Source organism: Stegostoma tigrinum, chromosome 33 (genome assembly GCF_030684315.1).
Source record: "Stegostoma tigrinum isolate sSteTig4 chromosome 33, sSteTig4.hap1, whole genome shotgun sequence".
In the NCBI taxonomy this organism is placed as follows: Eukaryota; Metazoa; Chordata; class Chondrichthyes; order Orectolobiformes; family Stegostomatidae; genus Stegostoma; species Stegostoma tigrinum.
Window position 1 is genome coordinate 19961827 of NC_081386.1, and position 24799 is coordinate 19986625.

Here is a 24799-nt window from a genome sequence, read left to right on the forward strand (position 1 = left end):
CCAAACCTTCCTCCACTGTTTAATCAGAAACACACAACCAGGTACCCACCACCAATCAGTGCAAGGCAAATTTAAAACTGACTGGTGGACAGTTCAGAAGAGTGGAACTCTGTAACAATATGTCACACTATGTAACATGTCTGCTGGTATCTGTCGGCAGGGAAGGGAGTTAATATTCCAGGCTCATGATTGTTTATGAGAACGGAGAAAAGTTAGAAAGGTGAAAGAAAGAGAAGGGACAGTGTGGGGGTGGGTCGGGGGCAGCACAGGGAGACAAAGTACAAAATAGAAGTCAGTGGAGAACTGAAGATAACAAGGTGTAGAGCTGGATGAACACAGCAGGCCAAGCAGCATCATAGGATCAGGAAGGCTGACATTTTGGGCCTAGACCCTTCATCACATTTTCCTGATTTTTCTGATGAAGGGTCTAGGCCCGAAATGTCAGCCTTCCTGATCCTATGATGCTGCTTGGCCTGCTGTGTTCATCCAGCTCTACACCTTGTTATCTCAGAAACTGCAGATGCTGGAGAATCTGTTACGTTGGAGAACTGAAGAGATTAGATGACAAAAGTTGGTGTAAAGCAGATCGAGTGCTAATGGAACTAGATGAGAGACAAAGGATCTGTCTAGAGGAGGTGTGATTGGCAGCATTGTGAATAGCTTCTGTATAAAGCAAAAGAGATGGTCCAGATGTACAAAGAGAATGTAAAAAAAAATGGGGAGGTGTGAGGCAAGGTTATGTTCTAAAATGTTTGAATTCAGTCCATCATTATCATCATTGACATTCTTCTATCTCAACCGATGGAAGGCAGAAAGTCTACTGGGACATAGTCACTTCCTATTGGGCACTTTGCCAAATAAGCATAGAAAATGGGAGCAGGAATAGACCATTCGGCCCTTTTGAGCCTGCACTGCCATTCAATAGGACCACGGCTAATCTGACATTCCTCACGTCCTCTTTCCTGTCCTTTCCCTCTGACCGTTGATTTCCTCCAATGATCAACAACCTATCTATCTCAGCCTTAAATGTACGTAAGGATTCTGCCCCCACAACTCTCTACACTAGGAGAGAATAAATTCCTCCTCATCTCAGACTTAAATTGTATCCCTGTGTTCTGAGGCTATGTTCTCTGATCCTGGAGGAATCTCCCATGAGGGGAAACATCCTCTCAGCATTTAGCTTGTCAAGCTCCTTAAGAATGTTTCAATGAGATCATCCAGCTCAGATCCAACTTTCTCCTAAGAACTGTACCCATCTCATGTCTAGCTTACTGATGGCTGACAGGACAAATCTGAAAGAAGCAGCCTGTGCCAACACCAGCATGGCACGTAATTGTGAGTTGTTAGTTTTGGAGTTGGCACCCACTGTTAAATGCAAAATGCTGTACAGAATTTACAGTTCTCTTCTGGAATGGGAGCAAATTGTTAAAGAAGAAACACTTTGTCACAAATGTGGGGTAATCAGAATCATTACTGCACAGAAAGAGGCCATCCAGCCCACCAAGCGCTCTGCAGAGTGATCCAGTCAGTTCCATTGCATGGTAATCTCCTCAAGGGACCATGCAATTTCTTTTTGAAATCACGTCTAGGGTCTTTCAGAGTTATTGAGCAGAAAGGTCTGAATTTCATTCTCTACTGGGCATCAGATCAATAGCAAAATGTTTCGTGAAAAGTCACATGAAGTTATTTCCAAATTAGCCAGTAGAAACACTGCGTTATTATTTAACTTAAAGCATTAGAATTTTTGTGTTAATTTGGACGGTTGTGGATGGCAGATTGTATGATGGATCCAGATAATCCACATATCGGATTTATTTTGATTCTCTCTGACACTGTCTAATGAGAAAGTAAACCTGAAGATTTGAAGTTCGAGATCTTCTCTGTATTTCTGTTCATTCACTGTTAGTAACTCTGAGTAAATTCAGGATAATTTACATCAGTGTTGGTCCCACTGCACAGAGAGCATTAGGTGGGCAGTTTAATTACTGTATTAATAACTGTTCTGTTTGCATTAGGAGCTTCCAGAACAGAGCGGTGCTCTGGATATGTCCCTGTTCCTGAAACTGCAGAAGCGTGTGACTGAACTGGAACAGGAGAAACAGGGCTTACAGGAAGAACTGGATCGAAAGGAGGATCAAGCATTAAGAAGTAAAGCAAAGGTGATGCCCAGCGCTATGCTGACCATTTAGGAAGCTCTGACTAGGATTTGTCTCAGTGACTTGAGCTGTAAAGGTTGAATGATGATGGATCCACATCGGCACAAGGAGGCCATGCACTCCATTATTCATCTGCTGGCTCTTTGAAATGGCATTGAAGGATTATCACAAATGCTACTCGTTTTGGATCGATTTAGTGCTTTTCACATAGGATACACAACACAAGTAGGCCTTCAGGCCCATTCTCTCACGTGTTTATTTGGGGTAATGTAGAATTGTACATGGTTGATATTCTTGGAGTTTGTTTAATGTCCCTTATTACATTTCAGGCCCGTGGTTTATTGTGATATGCTCTATTGTTGGTCATTCTGAGTTTTTTTTAAATAGATGCAAACATATCCCCTTTTCACAGGAGAACTGATTTGATTTTCATGCCCCTTATCGTTATCTGGAACTTCTCCTATATAGGAACAGGAGCTGGCCATTTTGTCCCTCGAATTGCTTTCTTCCCATTATTCAGTTAGATAATGGGCTTACCTCAGTTTTACTTTCCTACCCTCCTCTGTATCCCTCGATCTCCTGTCTCAATTAAAATCTGTCAGCCACAATCTTGAATTAGATCAATTGTCGGAGGGTCCTCCAACAAATTCCAGTTTACCTTTAGCCCTCGTGTGGCAGTGTGCTTCCTGATTTCAAGGCTGCTGCATACTTCCTGTGACACAGCACCAGTGACTGAAGGCAGCTCTCCATATGGGCTCCAAATGAGGAGTTGGCACAGCTCACCTGACGTCTCCTGTCATTGTTGCCAACCAGTTGGAGCTCCTGTAAAGCCTCGTCCGTTTGAGGTGGGAGTTCAGATTGTGGTTGGGGCCCGATGATGTCAGTTGTGTGTCATTGCAGTCTGGTTAAAAGGGTAGAGAGTAGAATCCAAGCGGGAAAATTCTGGGGACTTTGACTGCTCACATTGTAGAGATGATGTTTGGCCCTCTAGGCCAAATTGAACGTGAATTTGAGGGAGGGAGTGATTTAGTTTTAGACTTCCAGGGTCTACCCTAGTCCAGCATTTCAGCATTGAATCTTGGAAGGGTAACGAGCCAGAAGAAGAATAGATCTTATCTGTAAAGTTGTGGCTCGTCACTTCCATCTGCCTCAGTCAGCTAATAAATCCTGTTTGTGTTGTGTCCAGGAAGCAGAAGATCAGCAAGTTAAAGCCAGGGGAGCCGAACTGGAGTACGAATCTCTGAAGGTAAAGATGCTACTTACTGTTTGACCTGTTCCTGTTCTTCCCTGGGCTGGGACCTTCAGTGCGAAGTTGAGGGAGGGGTCACTGCTCCGTCTGTATCAGAACTGGAAAACTACAGTGATGCCAGTAGCTCATGAAGAAATGGTTCTCTTTGAAGCTTCTGGTATGAGAACCAATGGATAGGAATCCTTGAGATATTTTTAACAAATCAGGTAGAAGAAGTAGAAACAAGAGTAGACCATTGAGCCCATCCAGTTGTCCCACCGTTCAACAAGGTGATGTCTGATCCACACTCCCAAATCCCAAAATCCCTTGAAATGTTTGGATGTTCAAAGTATCTATCAACAGAGAGATTGAGCCAAAATCCAGGGGTGTAGAGAGATATTTCACATGAAGCCTCAATGTGTTACTCCCTGTGCCTGGCTCTTCAGTATGGAGTTTAGTCAAGCCATTTCTACAACCTTCAGAAGAACTGCGCCATTATGCAGCATCACAGATAGTGTAATGCCACTCCAGGACACTCAGAGTGTGTGATCACTGGTAATTGTAAATTTGAAGTTTGTGTTAAATCAGTGATTTCACATGATTTCCATCCGCAGGGATGCCCATAGTACACAGTGCGGATGCACTGGGAATCGCTGTCAGCAATTGTTGTGTTTGACAGCATGTGGGAATGCCAGAAGTTACTGTCAGTTTCACCATTGTAATGACGGTAAATGCTGAAAGTCTCATTGGTCTTACAATCCCAAAATTGGAGTCTGTATTCTGTTTGTCTGCAATGTGACCTGTGGAGTAGGAACTCAGTGGTATGAAAAAGACGAACGATTATTTGTACGTTTTACATTCTGATGTACTGCCTATGGCTGTGATTTGTTACTCAATCTGCTTGATGTGACTGGATGCTAGTGATCCCCTGTAACTGGCAGCAAAATGAAATTAGCACTGCCGTAGGATTGCTGATATTCGTGCGCCAGTTTCGTTGAGGCCAATAGCAGGTGCTGTCACTTTTTTTTTCAGATGACAAAATCCAGGCTAAAGAATTTCTGTAATAGCAAGTGAGCACAGCATCATTCACAGTTTTTTCCTGATCTATTAACTTTACCATTGTGAAATAGAGACATGAATTGGAAGCCTTTAATCTTGCACTCAAGAATGAAATGCAAGAAGACCAACTTTAGAAAGGGAACAACAATTTATATTGTTTTACTTAACAATGAAATTAGCTCAGGTACAATCTCGTCTCTTAGATGTTATGCTGCATTTATTACAACTAGAGCAATGTTATTTCACATAGTGTCTTTGAAACTCCTTCTTAGAGAACTTTTAGACATTCTCTATACACAGACTTGTTTACCTGTCAAAACACCCACCCACTACCACATTTGCTGCTGATATAAACCTAGACAATACTTTGTCTTAGAGGCAAATGAGCTTTGAAGAGTTGTTTCCCCTGACTGCATAAGAGTATTAACATAGATCATAGAACATTATAGCACAGTACAGGCCCTTCGGCCCTTGACGTTGTGCCGACCTGTCATACCGATCTCAAGCCCATCTAACCTACACTATTCCATGTACGTCCATATGCTTATCCAATGACGACTTAAATGTACCTAAAGTTGGTGAATCTACTACCATTGCAGGCAAAGCGTTCCATTCCCTTACTACTCTCTGAGTAAAGAAACTACCTCTGACATCTGTCCTATATCTTTCACCCCTCAATTTAAAGCTATGCCTCCTCGTGCTCGCTGTCACCATCCTAGGAAAAAGGCTCTCCCTATCCTCCCTATCTAACCCTCTGATTATTTTATATGTTTCAATTAAGTCACCTCTCAACCTTCTTCTCTCTAATGAAAACAGCCTCAAGTCCCTCAGCGTTTCCTTGTAAGACCTTCCCCCCATACCAGGCAACATCCTAGTAAATCTCCTCTGCACCCTTTCCAAAGCTTCCACATCCTCCTTATAATGCGGTGACCAGAACTGTACACAATACAATATTAAGGTTCAGGAAACGGTTTAACTTAACTTTCATGAGTTCGGTTTTGTGATGAACTTAGTTTTTTTATTCGTTATTCCATGTTTTATTCCACAGAGGCAAGAACTAGAGTCTGAGAATAAGAAGCTAAAGAATGAACTCAATGAACTGCACAGAGCCCTGAATGAGAAGGCCTCCCCACATGTTACAGCCCCTGGGTCTCCTGCGTACAGAGTCCTACTTGACCAGTTGACTGCATCGAGTGAAGAGTTGGAGGTCCGTAAAGAGGAAGTTCTCATTTTGCGGTCCCAACTGGTCAGTCAAAAGGAAGCTATGGCACATAAGGTAGGGCTGATGTACCCCCAAACTTAAATGCTGACCAATATTTAATGATTTGCATATATATTTAATTTGTTTATTTTAAATCAGTATGAAAAGTAAAGTGTGCTGTGGCAGTGCAGTTATGTTCCTTAGTCAATGTTTGGGTCATATTACTGTCCTAGTAATGCCTTAAAGTTACTAACAATCTGTTTTGTATTCTTCCTCTGAATTCCGCATTCAAACCTAGGAAAGCAAGGTAAATGTTCTGCATGTCTTTCTGGTCTGGATGCTGTGTTGTTTTCCAGAAACCTAATCTGACTTTATTTTTTACAACTCTTGACATTCTAGGGAAAGTGCTTCATTGCTGTTCCACAGGTTGAAGTGCTAGGTGGGTTTGCAAACCCCAACGCCCACCCCATTTTTCCACGTGGTCAGGGTGCTCCTGGAATGATATCCAGAGGCTACTACTCTAGAGTTGCGAGATCATCCCATTTAGTGCATTGACTGTGCCACACAACATGCTGGGTAACCCTCTAGCCTTAGCTAAACTAGGAACTTTATCTCCACAAGGACTATCTTACTGATTCTGTCATGGGCAGATGCCACTGCAGGAGGCAGGCTGATGAGGTCGAGGCCACGTATATTCTTCCACAGACCCAGTCTAACAGCTATGTCCTATGGACTCAATCAGCTGACTCAGTCGTGGTGCTATTGAGCCACTCTTGATCATAGACAATGAAATCCCCAACCAAATGTATGTTCTGTACCCTTGCCACCCTCGGTGCTTCCTCCAAGTGTTGTTCAACATTGCAGAGTATGGCACATGGTAATCAGCAGGAAGTTTCCTTGCCTATGTTTAATCTGATGCCTTGTCAGTTCATGGAGTTTGGTGTCAATATTGAGGACTCCCTCTAAACTACAGCCCTGTTGCAGGTTCATCTGGTTTGCTGCTTGTTTTCATTTGGAGCTGTTATCGCTGTTCTTGGTAATCCTCCTGTTCGACACACTGCAGCATTTAAAGGTCTACCTGAAGTTGACTGAGTGGTCTTTGTCACTGCCAGAGTAAAGCTCAAGGGTTGAAAAGGGCAGCATTTTATGTTTAAAATTGCTTTGCTCTGCCCTTCATGTGTATGTGGGGTGGGAGGTCAAAGCTCAGAAATTTGCATTAGACTTGTTTCATTCATGTTCCCGTAAAACAACCGCACCTTTGATAGCAACTGCAGAGACCAACAGGAGGAGCCAAGCTCCTGCTGTGCACATGTGGCTGTTCTTTCAGTTGAGAACATTCCCCATCTTCCACTCAATCCGTGTGCAGTGTGCGGATTATGGGAAGCTGGGGTCAACATCATCGTGTCTGAATTTTTCCTCCTCTTATTAACTGCAATTATGGACATGAGGGAAGGTGGCGCTGCAGTGGCATTGTCCTTGGACATTATTTGACAGACCATGGCCATGGTCTGGGCCTGGTCTGGCCTACGTGTGGATCCAAACAGCCATGCATTGACTCTTAACTGTCCTCTGAAATACCCTAGCAAGCCACTTTGTTGTATCAAACCACTAAAATGTTAATTGCAAACCCAGCCCCATCAACCCAGTGATTTCCTCCTTTCCTCCTCTCTAACACTTTGAGGGCTAGTGGTAAAACTGGGGGAGAGCTGTCTCTCAGACTTGACAAACTCTTGGAATCACACCTAATGTACAATGGCCTAGGCATCACCGTCCCCGTTTGTGTCCTGTTGCACCAGCAAAGGTGGTGCAACAGGGCTGTGCAGTTTAGAGGGAGTCCTCAACATTGACTCCAAACTCCATGAACTGACAAGGCATCAGATTAAACATAGGCAAGGAAACTTCCTGCTGATTACCATGTGCCATACTCTGCAATGTTGAACAACACTTGGAAGAAGCACCCCGAGGGTGGCAAGGGTACAGAACATACATTTGGTTGGGGATTTCATTGTCTATGACCAAGAGTGGCTCAATAGCACCATAACTGAGTGAGCCGGTTGAGCCCATTGGACATAGCTGTTAGACTGGGTCTGTGGAAGAATATACGTGGCCTCAACCTCATCAGCCTGCCTCCTGCAGTGGCATCTGCCTATGACAGAATCAGTAAGATAGTCCTTGTGGAGATAAAGTTCCTAGTTTAGCTAAAGCTAGAGGGTTACCCAGCATGTTGTGTGGCACAGTCAATGCACTAAATGGGATGATCTCGCAACTCAAGACTTGGCATACATAAGGTGCTGTCGGCCAGCAGAATTGTCTGTCAGCACAGTCGGCAACTTCATAGCCTGGCAAATTCCCTACTCCACCAGTATCATCAATGCAGCTCAATTGGCGTCACTAACACAGTTTCTCACTCCCTGCATTACCAGGGTGCAATAGTAGCATTGTGCATCTTCCACAAGATACACAGCAACAACTCACAAAGGTCCCTTCCAAACCTGTAAACACAACCATCTGGAAGGACAAGGGCTGCAGATACAGGGGAACACCACTGCCTGCAGATTCGCCTCCAAGCCACTCTCCGTCATGATTTGGAAATATATTGCCATTCCTTCAGTTTTACTGGGTTAAAATCCTGGAATTCTTTCCCTAACAGCATTGTCGGTCTACCCATACCAAATGAACTACAGTGGTTAAAAAGGCAGCTTACCACCACCTCGGGGGTAATTAGGAATGGGAAATAAATGCAGGAGCCAACCACATCCCATGTATGAATTTTCAGAGGAAAAGTCACTTGAAACATTGAGTAGTGTGACATTGATTTAGAGGCCTTTATGAACTGTGGTTTCATTATCGTAGGAAATGGTGTAGAGCGTACCTAAAAAGATTGAAATTGTTATCAGTCCAATTTGGAGAATTAGCATTTGATAAAATATTAAGGTTTATGAAAATACTCAATGTTGAGACCCGTATGTTTAAGTGTTCTACGTGGAAAACACACTTTGGCTGAACGTTTTTGCTTACTCGAGTTTTAGACACAGGTGCCCAAGTCTATGCTTTACAATGGCCGTCCATCAGTTTACCAGCCCCATTCTCCTTTTTGATGCATCACATCTTCTGCAGAAAAATGGACTCAGAATATAAGAATATTTTCCTTTAAAAGCTGGTATCAGCAAAATTGTTGAAGAATGTGTCAAAACACCAACTTCTTTTGCTCGACTTCAATGACCTGGTGGGAATCTATGTTTGATTGGTTAGTTCATTTGGCTGGAAGGCTGGTTTGCAATGCAGTATGATGCCAACAGTGTGTGGGTTCAATTTCCATAATAGCTGAGCTTACTGTGAACGTTCTGCCTGAGGCATACTGACCCTCAGGTTAAACTCTCCACCAGCCATATCTCTCTCTAATCAGAAAGCAGCCCTATGGTCCTTTGGGACTTTGTGCTTTATAAGACCATAAGACACAAGAACAGAAATTAGGCCATTCAGCCCATCGAGTCCGCTCCACCATTCAGCCATGGCTGATAAGTTTCTCAAACCCATTCTCCCGTTTTCTCCTTGTAACCCATGATAATCAAGAACCTATCTATCTCAGTGTTAAATGTACTAAATGACATGACCTCCACTGCCTTCTGTAGCAATGAATTCCATAAACTGAAGAAGTTTCTCCTTACCTCCGTTCGAAAAAGTCTTCCCTTTACTCTAAGGCTGTGCCCTCAGGCCCGAGACTCTTCTACCAATGGAAGCATCTTCCCAACAACCACTCTGTCCAGGCCATTCAGTATTCTGTAAATTTCAATTAGATCCCCCCCTCATCAATCTAAACTCCCTCGAGTATAGACCCAGAGACTTCACATGTTCCTCATATGTTAAGCTTTCCATTCCTGGGACCATCCCTGAACCTTCTCTGAACCTGCTCCAGAGCCAGTACATCCTCCTAGAGATATGGGGCCCAAAACTGCACACAATACTCTGAATGTGTCCTGTACCTTCCTTTTGCATTTTAGTACTCGTTTAGAGGCTGGTAAAATACATTTAGACAACAGAAACATCAAATCAGCAACTGCACGCATAAGAAAGTCAACACCTTTTTAAGACAAACTCGACTGTTGCCATTTAAATTTTGTGTGAACACTTTCTTGGACCCCATCAGAAGAAATCAAATGTTCGTGCTTTCTTTCATTTCTCATTAATGAAAACATTTCATCTTGAAGTTTGTCCTATTCAATGCTTTGATTATTTGCTGTCATAGCAAATGTTATGTTCAGCAGTGAAATCCCATCATGGATATTGCTGGAAAACTCAATGGATTCTTGTTGCAGGAGACAATGACAGACCCGATGGTCCTCTTGGAGGATGTACGCAAGATGAAGGATGAAGGTGAAATAACCCAAGCATACTTGGGACTCAAGGAAACCAACAGGTAATATTTCTGTAGGGACTGGTGTAAATGTGAGTGTCAGTGTGTGTTAATATAACATTCTCATCGTTCCTGTTTTTTCATTTATCAGAATGCTCTTCAGCCTATTCTGAAATTGCTTCAATATACTTTGTGGCAAGGATGGTTAATGCATAAAGGTGTAACTTATTTTGGAATGAGATAAATGACTATAAAATTTTTGTAAGGATTGCATATTGTGAAGGAATCTTTACAGTGCTGTGAGATGTGATGGATTTTTAAAATTGCATCAGAGATTGACAGCGTCTGGAAACAGCGATCTGGCACGTAAGTTGATTTCTCATAGAGAATATCCTGAGGAATTGTCTTTGACCAGCAGACAGACTGAGTATTTGTCATTATATTAATTTGTTCATTTGTGTGGGAATGCATTGTCTATTCATTATGCTCTGATTTATTGACTGACTATACCATGGCTATAGCTCCCAGTCATAAATATCATGCAGCTAAATCTACACAGCCCACTGTCTATGTCGAAGAACTGTACACAGATTTCTAACTGTTGTCTAACCTGAGGTATATCTCTGTGTTATTTAATGCAGAGGCCTATAAGAATTGTAAATATTACCTCTTGGATTCTAGTAAGAGCGTGTTAAGAGAGCTGCAGACTAGTACAGCACAGAAGGAGGCCATTTGGTCCATCAAATTTATGCAGGGGTCTTTTGAGATTTTAAACTCAGTCTGCTCAAATTAACTGGATTTGATTTTTCTTTTGTTGGAGTATTTATCCAATTTCACTTGGAAGATTGCTGTTGGATCAGTTTCCACTGACCTATCGGGCAGTGCGTTTGAATTGTAATCACTCAGTTGGTTCAATACAAAGCCTTTCCTTATTTTGCCTCGAGTTCTGTGCAAATTCTCGATCTTGTCAGTGATGTACTTCTACACATTGTACAAGTATAGGTTTCTAAAACCTGAAACTCCAGGACGTTGGAACTCCAATATCCTTGTGGAGCTTTCTAAAACCTTTCTTTAGAGCAACATTTGGAAGGCAGTCCTCCTTTTAAAAACATTGAGTTAATTTTTCACCATTTAAAAACTGTTTTTCAGGTTTCCTCAAAAATGCAACCTGCAGGTAGTTGTAATAAAGTGCAGCTATTCTTGTGAGGCTGAGGATATTCCATTAAAATTTGAAAGTTTTTTTAAAAACATTTATTTAAAATTTTACATTTATGGGTCAAAATTCTGTGACTCCCTCCCTAACAGCGCTGTGGGGTCTACCTTTTGTTTTATTTACTCAAGGAACATGGGTGTCACTGGCTGGGCCAGTATTTATTGCCCGTCCCTAGCTGCCCCTTGAGAAGGTGGTGGTGAGCTGCCTTCTTGAACCGCTGCAGTCCACATGCTGGAGGTTGACTCTCAATACCGTTAGGGAGGGAATTTCAGGATTTTGACCCAGTGACAGTGAAGGAATGGCGATATATTTCCCAGCCTGGGCGGTGAGTGGCGTGGAGGGAAAGTTTTCAGCTTTTGTTCCCATGCATCTGACCTCTTCCTTCTAGATGATAGTGATCATGGCTGCAGTAGATGCCCTGTGGCAGTTTACCACCACCTCATCAAGGGCAAAGGGGGATGGACAATAAATGCTGATCCAGCCAGCACAGACCACATCCTCGACTGATTTTTAAAATAAAAGGGCCTGTTCAAAAGCGTAACTAAAATAGAATGCAAATAATGTTACCAATTTTTGAGTCATAAGAGCAGTGCATTACATCAATAAAATGCAAACAACAAAATAGACTAACGTCTATAGGATGTTTTCTCTTTTGAGAGAATTTAGAGCTGAGGGTGGAGGTCACTAGTTAATAATCAGGGGTAACCAACTAAACCAGAGAATAGGTGAAATAGCTTCATTGACAGTCGCGAGACTTTGGAACTGTCTTTCTGGAAAAAGTGATGAGAGAACAGTCCTCAAATGCTTTTAAGGTAGAGTTAGCAAAGGGGTGAAAGGGTATCCAGAGTGGGCAGGAATACAATCAAATCAGCCGCATTTTTTTAAGTGGCTAAGAAGTCTCAAAAGCCTGACGGCCTATTCCTGCTCATGATTTGTATTGACATGAGGTACATGTGTTCCACATGATTACTTAAGAGCAAGGAATGAACGACTTAGAAAGTTAAAGGAGAAATGAGCAGCGTGTGGCATTTTTAGCACACACTTTTTTCATAATTTTTGTGTGGGTTAGATTTATGTGATGCCTCAAAACAGCTAAAGGTCCTGTAGAGTGTTGCCAAACAGAGACCTCACGAAGTTAGAGTTACAGGTAAAGCTCTAGACAAGAAAGTGAAGAAGGCATTTGATACGCTTACCTTTATTGGTTAGTGCATTGAGCGCAGGAATTGAGAGGTCATATTGCAGCTGTACAGGGCATTGGTTCGGTCGCTTTTGGAAGACTATGTTGAGCTCTGGTCTCCCTGCTGTAGAAAAAATGTTGTGGAACTTTAAAAGGGTGCAGAAAAGATGTACAAGGATGTTGTCAGGGTTGCAGGACTTGAGCTATAGGAGGAGTCTGACTAGTCTGGGGCTGTTTTCCCTGGAGCATTGGAGGCTGAAGGGTGACCTTATTAGAGGTTTATAAATCATGAGGTCCGTGGATAGGATGAATAGTCAAGGTCTTTTCCCCAGGGTACAGGAATCCAAAACTGTACGGCATAGGTTAAGGTGAGAGGGGCAAGATTTAAAAGGGACCTAAGAAACAACTTTTCCACACTAAGACTGACGCATATATGGAATTTGCTGCCAGAGGAGGTGGTGGAGCCTGGTATAACTACAACATTTAAAAGGCATCTGGATGGGTACGTGAATAGGAAGGGTTTAAAGAATAATCAAAAGCAAGTGAACTAAAGGGGATTAGAATGACTTCAGAAATCAAATGTGATGTCAAGGGAAATGGTGGTAGCAAGAAATATTTGTGCCGTAGGTAAAGGAAGCATCCCGTGATAACCGGTTAGGTTGGTTTAAAATGGAACCATGAATGTGAGAGTACCTGCAGATCCTGCCAAACTGGAATGAATTGTTATTGTCATGATTAATGGAAGACTTTGAATAAAGTCTTTTTTTATGAGCTTCTCATGTGGAATGGGCGAGGGAGGATACTTGTTAATTGCTAAAGAATCAGAGCAGTACATTTTCCTCACACTCACCCCCTATATTGCTTCAATACTAATTTGCTAACTAATGTGATCTAACCAACTTCAGAGGTTTCTGACTGTCTTTCTTGGAATTTGGTTATTGTGGATGATTTGGATTACTGTGAAAATGACTGACTTGATCTTGGCTGTGGTGAGCATCAGGATATGGGCTAATATGGGAGTTCTCAGAGAGCACTTTTGTAGATTTCCCGGAGAGTTCAGATCATAGGAACAGGAGTAGGCCATTCAGCCCCTCGAGCCTGTTCCACTATTCAAAGACAATGTGGCGGATCTGTGCCCGGACTCCACGTATCTATCCTTGCCCATGTCCCTTGATACCTTTGCTTTAACAAATAATGTTAAATCTGAGATAAATAAATAATAACTGAACAAGTTCTAGGCAGCTCAAGGGCTGGCAACCCTTCAGAGCACACCTTATAAATACAGCTTTCTGGTGCAACCCGTGAGGAGGATGGGAATCAGCGAAGCCATTTTCTGCTCAGGAGATGTTTTTAATCAGGAAAGTAGTAATATGTTAAGGGAGGATGCCCCTCAAGGGAGGCACCATGACATTGATTAGATCTAAATCAGCAAACTGCGGCATCTTTAGCATTTGTATCAGGGAGGAATGTAGATCTTAAGATACTGTTGAGAGTCATACAGCACGGAAGCAGACCCTACAATCCAACCAGTCCATGGCAACCATGTTCCCAAACTAAACTAGCCGCACCTGCCTGCATTAGACCCATATCCCTCAACTCTTCCTTTTCATGTACTTAGCTAAACATCTTTTAAATATTGTAACTGCATCCACTACTTTCTCTGGTAGTTAATTCCACACACAAACCACGTTCTGTGTTCAAAAAAACATTGCCTCTCGTATCTTTTTTAAATCTTTCACCTCTCATGTTTAAAAAATAGCCCCCTAGTTTTGAACTCCCACACCTTAGGGGAAACATGTTTCCTATTCGTGTATCTATGATTTCATAAATCTCTATAAGGTCACCCCTCAACCTCCTCTGCCCCAGTGAGAAAGGTCCCAGCCTTCCAGCCTATTTTTATAACTCAAACCCTCCCTTCCTGGCAACATTCTGGTAAGATCTTTTCTGAACCTTGTCCTGTTTGATAATACCATTCTTATAACAAAGTGACCAGAACTGCACACAGTACTCCACAAGAGGCCTCACCAACATCCTGTACATCCTCAGCATGTCGTCCCAACTTCTTTGATTGAAGATAACAAAGTGTGGAGCTGGATGAACACAGCAGGCCGAGCAGCATCTGAGGAGCATGAAAGCTGATGTTTCGGGCCAAGACCCTTAATCAGAAATGCATCAGAAACCCATTTCTGTTGAAGGGTCTAGGCCGGAAATGTCAGCTTTTGTGCTCCTAAGATGCTGCTTAGCCTGCTGTGTTCATCCAGCTCCACAACTTGTTATCTCGGATTCTCGAGCATCTGCAGTTGCTATTATCCCTTTTATAATCAAAGGCCTGAGCAATGATGGAAGCATGCTAAATGCCGCCTTAACCACCCCATCTACCTGTTTTGTAAATTTCAAAGAATGATGTACCTGAACCCCTAGGTCTCTCTGTTGTGCAACACTACCCAGAGCCCTACCATTAATTGTATAAGTTCTATGCCTGTTTGTATGACCAACATGCAATATCTCACATTTATCCAAATTAAATTCTATTGCTAGTCCGCAGCCCATTGACTCAACAGATCAAGATCTCTTTGTAATCTTAGTTAACCACCTTCAATGTCCACTATACCAGCCAATGTAGGTGTAACCCACAAATTTACTAACCATGCCTCCTACATTCTAATCCCAATCATTTATAGAAATGACAAACCGAAGTGGACCCAACGCCGATCCTTGCTACATACGGAAGGTCACAGGCTTTCAGTCCAAAAAGCAACCTTCCACCCCCCTCTGTCTCCTCGCCACCTCCACCCTCTGTTTCCTACCATCAAGTCAATTTGTATCCAACTGGCAAGCTCACCCCGACACCCATATTATCTGGCTTTACGAAATGGCCTACCATGTGGAACCTTCTCTAAGGCTATATCAAAGTCCAGGTAAACAACGTCTACTGCTCTGCCCTCATGAATCTTTTTGGGTACTTGCTCAAAAAACTCAAGTTTTTGAGATGCTATTTCACTCGCACAAAAAATCATGCTGACCGTGCCTAATCATTCCTTGTCTCTCCAAATGCACGTAAGTCCCATCCTTCAGAATCACCTCCAACAACCTGCCACTAGACACTCAGATCTATACTTCCCAGGCTTCTCCTTACAGTCTTTCTGAAATAAAGGCCCAACATTAGCCACCCTTCAGTCCTCTGACGCCTCACCCATGATTATAAATGATATAAATATTTCTGCAATTTCCCCCCTAACTGTCCACAACATCCTGGGATACACTTGATCAGGTCCTGGATATTTATCTACCTTTTACTCAGTAATGAGATTGGAAGCAGTGGTCCTGTTATGATTGGAGCAGAAAATATGCCATTTGCCTCTGCAAAGTAACAGAATTGGATCATTGGAATGCAATCTCACCAATTTATCCATAGCTCTGTGCAGTTTGTTTGCCTGTGAGTCATTGTATGAAAGTTGCGCACATAGGTAGGAATTTGTTTGATCAGTATGTGAATAAAAATTCAGATTTAAAAACCTGATAACTTAAGTTGTGAATTGTACAAATGGCATGTGACTTTGCCAAAGGCGTAACCCAGACTGTAATTACCTTTTAGTTAGAGTTTTTCAAAATGTTTCCTTGGGTTATTTGAGGGAACGGTGAGCTGGTGTTGCTGCTTCTGAATCTTCCTTTGCGAGTGCAGGGATGTGAATATTGGGCGAGGCCAGCATTTTGTTTATTTATGATGTATCCTCCAAAGTCAAGTATCTTGCCAGCGCTTGTTGTCAAGGTGTATTTGTGAAACGTATCAGAAGATGTCCTATGCATACCCTTGGAAGGGTATACAATCCTTCAGAAAAGAAAATGAGTGAAAGACAGAAAGTATTAAACAAGCACGTTCCTATTTTCATGGAGATTTATCAAGGATCATACCATTTTTCCATTGAGTCTGCAAATAAACTCCTTTTCAGGATTTTGTAACACTCAAGAAAATAAGCTTCCTTTCGCCACAGCACTTTGTCTGAATTATTGATTAACTGACTGATTTCTATTCATTGCAAACTAAACTGTGGAAGTTTTTTAAGTTGGTATGAGATGTGCAGATCATGGGCCTGAAATTCCAGGATTCCCTGGTGGAAGTGTAGTATAGCAGGAATTCTGATCACCTACAGCCTACGTTGACTTCATTCCAGATCACAAAAAGGGACAGGATCATTTCCAGAATTTGTGCTTGTGTTGACACAACAGAGATTACAGCTCCATTGGGAAAGCAAATATTAAAGTTGTTATTTGGAAACTGATCTGAAGAAAAAGGGACCTTTTTGCTCTCTGCTGTTAAGAGAGAGAATTTCTGACTTTTGAAAACTAATTAATCTTGTTTTTGGGAATCAACCCTTGCCCTTGAATAATGGCAACTTTTCTGATTAACCAATTGTGACTGTGCACTGTGTCAAATCCCAGGAATGCAACCCCTGCATGTCCCAAACCAATATTTTCCAAAATTTATAGCAGACTTGGGGAGGGTGGATTCACCCAGGTAGCATCCTTGCCCTGTATCCCCCCCCCCCAAGAATGGAATTTGGGTTGTGCAGCAGAGTGGAAAGCTGGTGGTTCTGAGTCTCACCACCTCTGTGAGCAATGGAGAAATTCACTCAACTCCTCATCTTTTACACAGCTGGACCTGTGGGCTGCTTATTTCTGTGCTTGCAAGCAATCAGTGACCATAACATGCAGCCACTACTCCTACTGGGACCCTAATACTTGTCACGTGCAGTTGAGACGGAAGAGTCTTGTACTAGTGCATGAACTGGGAATAGGAGTATTACTGTCTGTAAAAGATAGACGGCCATCCTTTATATTATGCTTAGCTAGTCAAACACAAGTATCTTCAGCATTGTGTTCAACAAAACACTGTTATAATGATTGAATGCATGTCTGTAGTAGTCACCATAGCAATTACTCATTTTGTTATTCCTTAACAATAACATGGCTCTGTTTTGATTATCCTCCTTGGGACTGGTATCTGTTTTTGTCTGATTATGTTCAGGAAGCATTTTTGGCAAAAATGTTAACAACTGCACAAATGCAACTCGTTGGTCCTGCATTAGTAATGTGTAAAATTTTGATTTCAAACGCAGAATGAAATGTGAAATTAGTATGAGACAATTATAAGTCAATGTTTTACTAGTCTCATCCTGTCTAAATGTAACTCCCTCTTGTATGTTACCATCATTTGTGAGCCTTGTCATTAACATTTCATACTCATTCCCATCACTTGTCCCTTCTTTTTCCCTTTATGTGATTTTTGTTCTCATGGAAGACCATCACAGGATTGCCATTTGCTGAATGAGGACGGAGAGCTCTGGATGGCCTATGAGGGGTTAAAACAAACCAACAGGTTACCACATTTCTGCCTAGGGCCTTTCTACATCTGCGCTTTGTCACTAACCAATGGTCATTGCTGTGCACTTGTGTTACAGAAATATGCTTTGGCATGTTTTATTGTCATGTTTTAATTTTTATGGTGAAATCTACTCAAACTTGTAGAGTTAGAATTACTGTGTTAACAATACTTAAACCAGAATTTGCTGTTGAAGAGGAAATCTGGCAGTATATGGTGAATTCTAATGGAACTTTTTAATAGCTGCTGTACAATATCTTCAAAGTAGTTTTCTATGCACTTATTCTGCTTAATGGCCAAATAATCCTTTATAACATCTATGGACTGCTAATCCTGGAATAACAATGGTAAAGAAGTTATTGTGAAATGTAACATGGTGGTGGCAGCTCTTGAAACCTTAGAGCATGTTACAGCCAGTCCCTTTCCTAAATCAAGAGTGATGAAACAACGGTCAGTTGAAAGAGAGCTAATTATGATCGAACAGTAAAGACTGAACGCAGAGGAATATGCAATGCTATGTGTAAACACACTGCCCATTTATTTCCATTATATCTCACCCAGACTGGTGGTCCTCTAGGAAAGAGGCCATCCTAGCTGGGTTCCCAATGACCCCAGCACAAAATTACAGTTAATTACCAATCCAACTCGGCATTACCACAAGATTAAATAGAGTAAAGGGAGCTTTGCTGTTTAGCTGGTGGCATTACAACTCGATACATTGTAATGAGACAGTTCCTCAGTGCTAACATCTCATATTCTGATATTTATAAGTCATGTGGGGGAAAACGAATCCAGATATGAATTTCCTGTATGACCGAGGACAGCATGCATATAGCCTTCCATCTCATTCTTTCTAGTAGAAGTGATCTGTGTACACAGGCAATTAACCTGGGACCTTCTAGCACTGAACTCTTTTGGAAATGCATTAGCAACCTGTCGCTATGGCCGCGTTCATGACTCTTTAAAGCAAGGCACGGTCTTCAATGTGCATCCAGCAGCTAGTTTCTTGTAGTTGTTCTTGTGAATGACGTATTCTTGCTCCACTTGTTTAAACCATCACAAAGTGTTACTTAACAAGCTACAGGAGTTGGGGCGGTACGGGACATTGGTAAGTCTGCTATTGAAATATTGCATTCCCTTCTGGTCTCCCCGTTGTAGGAAGGATGCTGTGAAATTTGAAAGGGTTCAGAAAAGGTTTGCAAGGCCATTGCCAGGTTTGGAGGGATTGAGCTATAGACCAAGGCTGAATAGGCTGGGGCTATTTTCCCTGGAGCGTCGGAGGGGTGACCTTATCAAATCATGAGGAGCATGGATAGGGTGAATAGACAAGATCTTTTCCCTGGAGTGGGTGAATCTGAAACTGTAGGGCATAGTTTTAAGGTGAGCGGGAAGAAATTTAAAAGGGACCTGAGGGGCAACTTTTTCATGGAGAGGGAGGTGCGTGTATGGAATGAGTTTCCAGAGGAAGTGGTGGAGGCTTTAATTACAACATTTAACAAGCATCTGGATGGATGTATGAATAGGAAGCATTTAGAGGAAAATGGGCCAAATGCTAGCAAATGGGACTAAATCAGTTTAGGATAGCTGGTCGGCACAGACCAGTTGGACCAAAGGGTCAGTTTCCATTCTGTATGCTCTGACTCGGACTGTGCAATGTAAGTTTAATATTAAATAGCTCACTATTTGGTAAGTTAAAAGATGAGGATGTCTTCTATTTTTGTTCTTTCTTCCACTGATTTTCATGAATACTTTCACTCCCTCACTTCCCTGTAACACTTTGAGAGGTTTAAAGAATGACATGACCTGAGTACTGCGTGTAGTCACAGCTCTAGCCTTGAGGATTGACCATGCTGTGTTGATTTCCAAAGGATATGGTTGCAGTTTGATAATGCACTTTCCTGTCTGTCTGCAGATTGCTGGAGTCTCAGCTTCAGGGCCAGAAAAAGAACTATGAGAATGAGCTGGAGATCTTACGCGGAGAGGTTCAGAATCTCAAAGAGGAGATCAATCGTCAGCAGCAGTTATTGGCCCAGAATTTGCAACTGCCACCAGAGGCCCGCATTGAGGCCAGTCTGCAGCATGAGATTACTAGGTTAACCAATGAAAACCTTGTAAGTATTACATTGCTTTATCGGACCAATGTGATCCCCAAATACATCCATGTCAATCAGGCACGGTGGCTCAGTAGTTAGTACTGCTGTCTTACAGCACCAGGGGCCCGTGTTCGATTCTACCCTCGCCTGACTGTCTGTGTGGAGTTTGCACGTTCTCAGAGCGTCTGTGTGGTTTGCCTCCGGGTGCTCCGGTCTCTACCCACAGTCCAAAGGTGTGCAGGTTAGGTGGATTGGCCGTGCTAAATTACCCAGAGTCCAGGGATGAGCAAGCGAGGTGGATTAGCTATGCAGGGCTTCAGGGATAGGGCAGGACGGTGGGTTTGGGTCTTCAGAGAGTCGGTGTGGACACAATGGACCGAATGGCCTGCTTCCACACTGTAGGGATTCTCAGAGAAAGGAAGCCCATTTCCTTTTTTATACAATTATACATGTATAAACTACAAGCTGTAGATTAGATCTTTGTTTACAGTTATATTTATATACACAGTGCTAGGGCAATCATCTACTCAAAGCTTCTGATTTGAGAAAAGCAGCAATGTTTATTGAAGTTGCTGTTCCATCATTGTGTATTTACTATATTGGAGGTCAGTTGGCTGGATGACAGAGGGTTCAGTTCCCACACCGCTGAGGATACTGTGAAGGACTCTCCTCAATCTCACCCCTTGCCTGAGAGATGTTGACCCTCAAGTTAAACTAACTGCCAGTCATCTCTCTAATAAGTGAGCAGCCCTATGGCCCTCTAGGACTTTAGCAGCTTTGTCTGAAATAATACATCATGGAACTGAAGAAGAGAACTAGATTAAACGTACCCATAGAAAAGAAGTAACTTCTAGTCATCCAACATGAAGTACTTTTTAGTGGTTCTGTTGTTTTATGATTGATTGCATGGTTTCCAGTTATGATGAGCAATGCACAACTCCTGATGTTGTTTTCGAGTTCGGACAGGTTATGCATGCAGTTATTCAGAACACAGCATCTTTGCAATGTGCTGTTTTATTGTTGGTATCCTGGTGGTGGGAAATTTATTTCTTCTGCAACTTTCCTGTCTGTCCTAAAATGGGTCCTTGGTGGTTCTGAGATGATGCATAAAGCAGGAATCATTTTCTGTTCTGACAGATTCATTGAGTCTTCCAGTTGAAATGACCAGCAGATTCTGCTTCTAAAGAGGATGATATGCTTTACCACACAATGCACACTTAAAGGGGGATTCATCCTTTTTACACTGTCTGAAAATAATTTATGGTACTAAACATTGGCCTGTCCAATCCCAATTTTTGCATTTCTCCTCATCTAGTTAAATAATCATGCCAGCACAGCAGTGGAGAGTCATGCTGCCATCTGTCCTTTCACACTTTAAATTTTGTTCTCACTAATTCCAGAAATTAGGATTGGTGACATAAAGGTCTACAGTGCAGAAAAAGGCCCTTCTGCCCGTCAAATCTGTACCAGTCAAAATCAAGCAGGTAGCGACGCTAATCCCATTTTCCTGCACTTGGTCCATAGCCTTGTATGTATGGGCATCATAAGTGCATATGTGAATACTTCTTAAATGTTATGAAGGTTTCTGCCTCTATCATCCTTACTGACATTGAGTTCCGTATTTCCATTGCCCTTGGTGTGAAATAGTTTTCCTCTCGTGCCCTCTGAAGCCTCTGCCCCTTCCCTTAAATCTATTTCCCCTGGACGTTAATGAAGGTGCTGAATGAAGTAGTCAGTGCTGTGTGGGCCGGAGCAGAGATGAGCACACATCAGTGACCTGGAAACGCACACGCACACGACTCAGTTAGCTATCACTAACTAGGTCCTGTATTAAAATTGTTCACGTTTTCACGATATTTTTATTCCAGTATATTAAGCAGAGGTTGATTTCCCCCCTCTGATAACTAAAACCAAAACATCCAGAGAGGCTTGCCTCGCCCTATAATTTATTAAAGGAAATGTGAAAAGTGGTCTAACCTGCCTCTCAAGCTCTTCTGGAGGAGGGTACCATGCCACTTAGCTGCTATAAAGGGGAAGTTAAATGAAATGAACTCCTGTCTATTACTCTATAATCAGCAAGTAATAATTTACCTATCTAACTTTTAACAGTGAACAAATGAACCGAACTACTAATAAACTAAACAATTCCCCCCTCAATTACTAACTACTCCCAAATAAAATGAAATTCAAATGGTATGCTGTTCCAATAAATACAATTCCCACTTGTATAAACCAAAATAATAAAAATAATTTAAAAATTAATCTCTTGAAATTACAGCCAGGATGTGTCTTCTGGAATGTTCCATACTTTTCCATTGCTCTTCAGCGAGGAGCGCCTTTCTCCATTGAATTATGTGTCAGGAAAATTAGCTATGAGCGCTGTGTACCTTTAATTATATGATAGTTTTCTGAGAGCTTAGACAATTCTGTGACAATCAGTGACTTTATCTTTCGGGCTGCTGATTATTGACTCTAACAGATAGCAGTTGTTCTCAATGTGACTTTCATATACCCTTGACCTATTAATTTCTTACAGTAGGATTGGTCTTAGGTTGTCAAAAACATCAGATTTAAATTTAATTGGCTTTTGATCTGTAAGTTTAGATTAAATTAAGTTTAAATTAATTGGCTGAAAATGAAACTGATTGCCTTAATAACAAAATAAGACTATTGCCTGGATTACTAACCATCCAGCTGTTGATACAAATGTTTCAATTTCAGGAACTCTCCAAGCCAGCTGCTTGTCACTGACACTTTTTACAAATCTCCAAGCCTAGTGAAAGCATATCATCTTTTAAAGGGACCGCACTCTCATTTTACAAACAAATTCTAATGTCCTGCCTTCCAATCCACAAGTACTCTCCCCAACCTCACAACAGAGATGTGCAGATGTTACAAATTTTGTCACTTGGTGAAAATCAACCCCTCTTGAAGGGAAAGCTAAAGAGCATGTTGTATTGAGAGCAGCATTGATTGAAACAGGAAAGAAGATTACAATCTGAAACGCACAGCCATAGATTAATATGTGGCAAGGGGAGGGGGATAGACAAAGGATGATATTAGGGGGAATACAGAAGAATAAGAGGCGACATGATCATGAGGGGAAATGCTGGGGTGGATGCTGAGAGGCTGTTTCCCCTTGTTGGAGAGATGAGAACTCCTCCTCTGGAGGTGCGTACCATGCCACTGGTATCAGCTGCCATTCTTTGTGAGATTGCAGTCGTTTGCCCATTCCCCCAGACAAACTTTGCCCAGTCTTCACCTGGCACCCACAAAAGTGTGCAACTGTTGGCAGAGGTACTGACTGGGAGTAGGCAGGAGCCCTGGCTGAATGAGGAGGAGTAGGAAGGGATCTGCCATTCGCACGGAGCTGAGAAGAATTTGAGAGTCTGTGGAATTCTCTTCCCCAGCAAGCAGTGGAGGTAGCGTCATTGAATAATTCTAATCCCGGGTTAGACGGACACTTGATCAGCAAAGAAGTTTTTAAAGGTATCCCAGAAGATGGAATTGAGGTCACAGTCAAATCCACCATGACCACACTGAATAGCACAGCATGCTGAAGGGGCTGAAAGGCTTACTCCTGCTCCTAATTCATTTGTTTGTATGTAACAGTTATCAACTCCTTATATAGGTACTGGATAGCAAAGACATAATTATAGATTATCCGGTATATGGCAGGTTACTTGTTCCTGAAAGGTCAACTGCTTTATAAAAAAGATAAAACTAACCACACCAGTTCACACATTTATACTGAAGAAGTGCAACTTTGTAAATTATTCAGTAAACACCCAAAACTAATAGTTTATGATTCCTGATGTTCAGTCACTAGGTGTATTGTGTTCTCAGGTGAAATCTGGGCAAAGTTGAGCTGAGATGGTCAAACAGACACAATGTAATATCCCAAAGAATGGGAGCTGACTCCGATACCATTGATCTGGTCACACCTTCACTTTCACGAGAGGGGTGCACTCCCAACCCAAGTGTGTATGACTAACCATGCACAAACAAAACATGAAGGGCTAAAATGACAAATTAATGCTGCTAATCTGGAATAAAAGCAGAAGGTGGTGTATGGCACAACAAGCCAGTTAACAGCTGTAAAGAGAATAGACTGACTTATGACAGGAATTCTGTATGAAGTGGATATACAATGCCAAAACCATCTTGCCTTTTTACAGTGCTGATTCACCTGTTCTGTACTTTCAATTTGGCATTCTGTTTGAAAATGACACTTATTTTCCATGTTTGCATTATTTCAAAAGCAACATTTTCACTCCAGGACAAGCAGACTTGGTTGGCCGAATAGCCTACTTCTGCTCCTCCTCCTCCAGTCATTTGATGCAGTGATGCTTTTTTCAAAGACTGGCGCAATGTGTCTCACAATTCATGTCTGAAGCTACAGAGGTACTTCGGCAGCTTCGAGCAGCCATCTTGTTGGGATCATCCACCATGCAAGTTGTCTCTGTTTTAACTTGCGTTTTAGATGACCTGCTAATTCCATTTGGCTGTTTAAAACTCTCTACAGGATAATCAGGTGAGGTTAGAGAACGTACCCAGTTTGTTCAATGGTGACACTCAGAATTCAAGGTTAGTTTTTTGATTAGTGCAATATGAATTACTTCAAAATTGTTTGAATGTAAAAAGAATTGTACTGGGATAAAGTGATGACCATAAGGCACATGCACTCCTGTTCCAATAGCCACTGAATATTTCCCAATTTGCTGGCATAATGTCTAAACCATTTGGGTAATCACACAAATCTCACCACTATTTTTGCAGTATTATGAGGAGTTATATGCAGATGACCCCATGAAGTATCAGTTCTACAGGATTTCGCTTTACAAACGGATCATTGTATGTAGATCAAACCATGTTTTTGGCCTAAATTATTGTTATTCCACTTTCTCTGTCTGGAGCACTAACAGCAGAATGATTTGC

The 24799-nt window shown here is 42.0% G+C and overlaps 1 protein-coding gene across 4 annotated transcripts in view; it reads left to right on the forward strand.

Moving 5' to 3' along the window:
- Positions 1–24799, forward strand: part of LOC125467222 (unconventional myosin-Va) — a 199052-nt gene that overhangs the window by 154160 nt on the left and 20093 nt on the right. For 3 of the 4 annotated variants that reach the window (XM_059639156.1, XM_059639155.1, XM_059639157.1), the window contains 5 exons: positions 2016–2159; positions 3343–3402; positions 5492–5719; positions 9961–10061; positions 19681–19879. In XM_059639156.1, the coding sequence (XP_059495139.1) occupies positions 2016–2159; positions 3343–3402; positions 5492–5719; positions 9961–10061; positions 19681–19879 (732 nt within the window). Of the gene's footprint in view, positions 1–2015; positions 2160–3342; positions 3403–5491; positions 5720–9960; positions 10062–17687; positions 17766–19680; positions 19880–24640; positions 24716–24799 lie in introns of all 4 variants that reach the window. The other variant, XM_059639158.1, reaches the window with a different exon arrangement.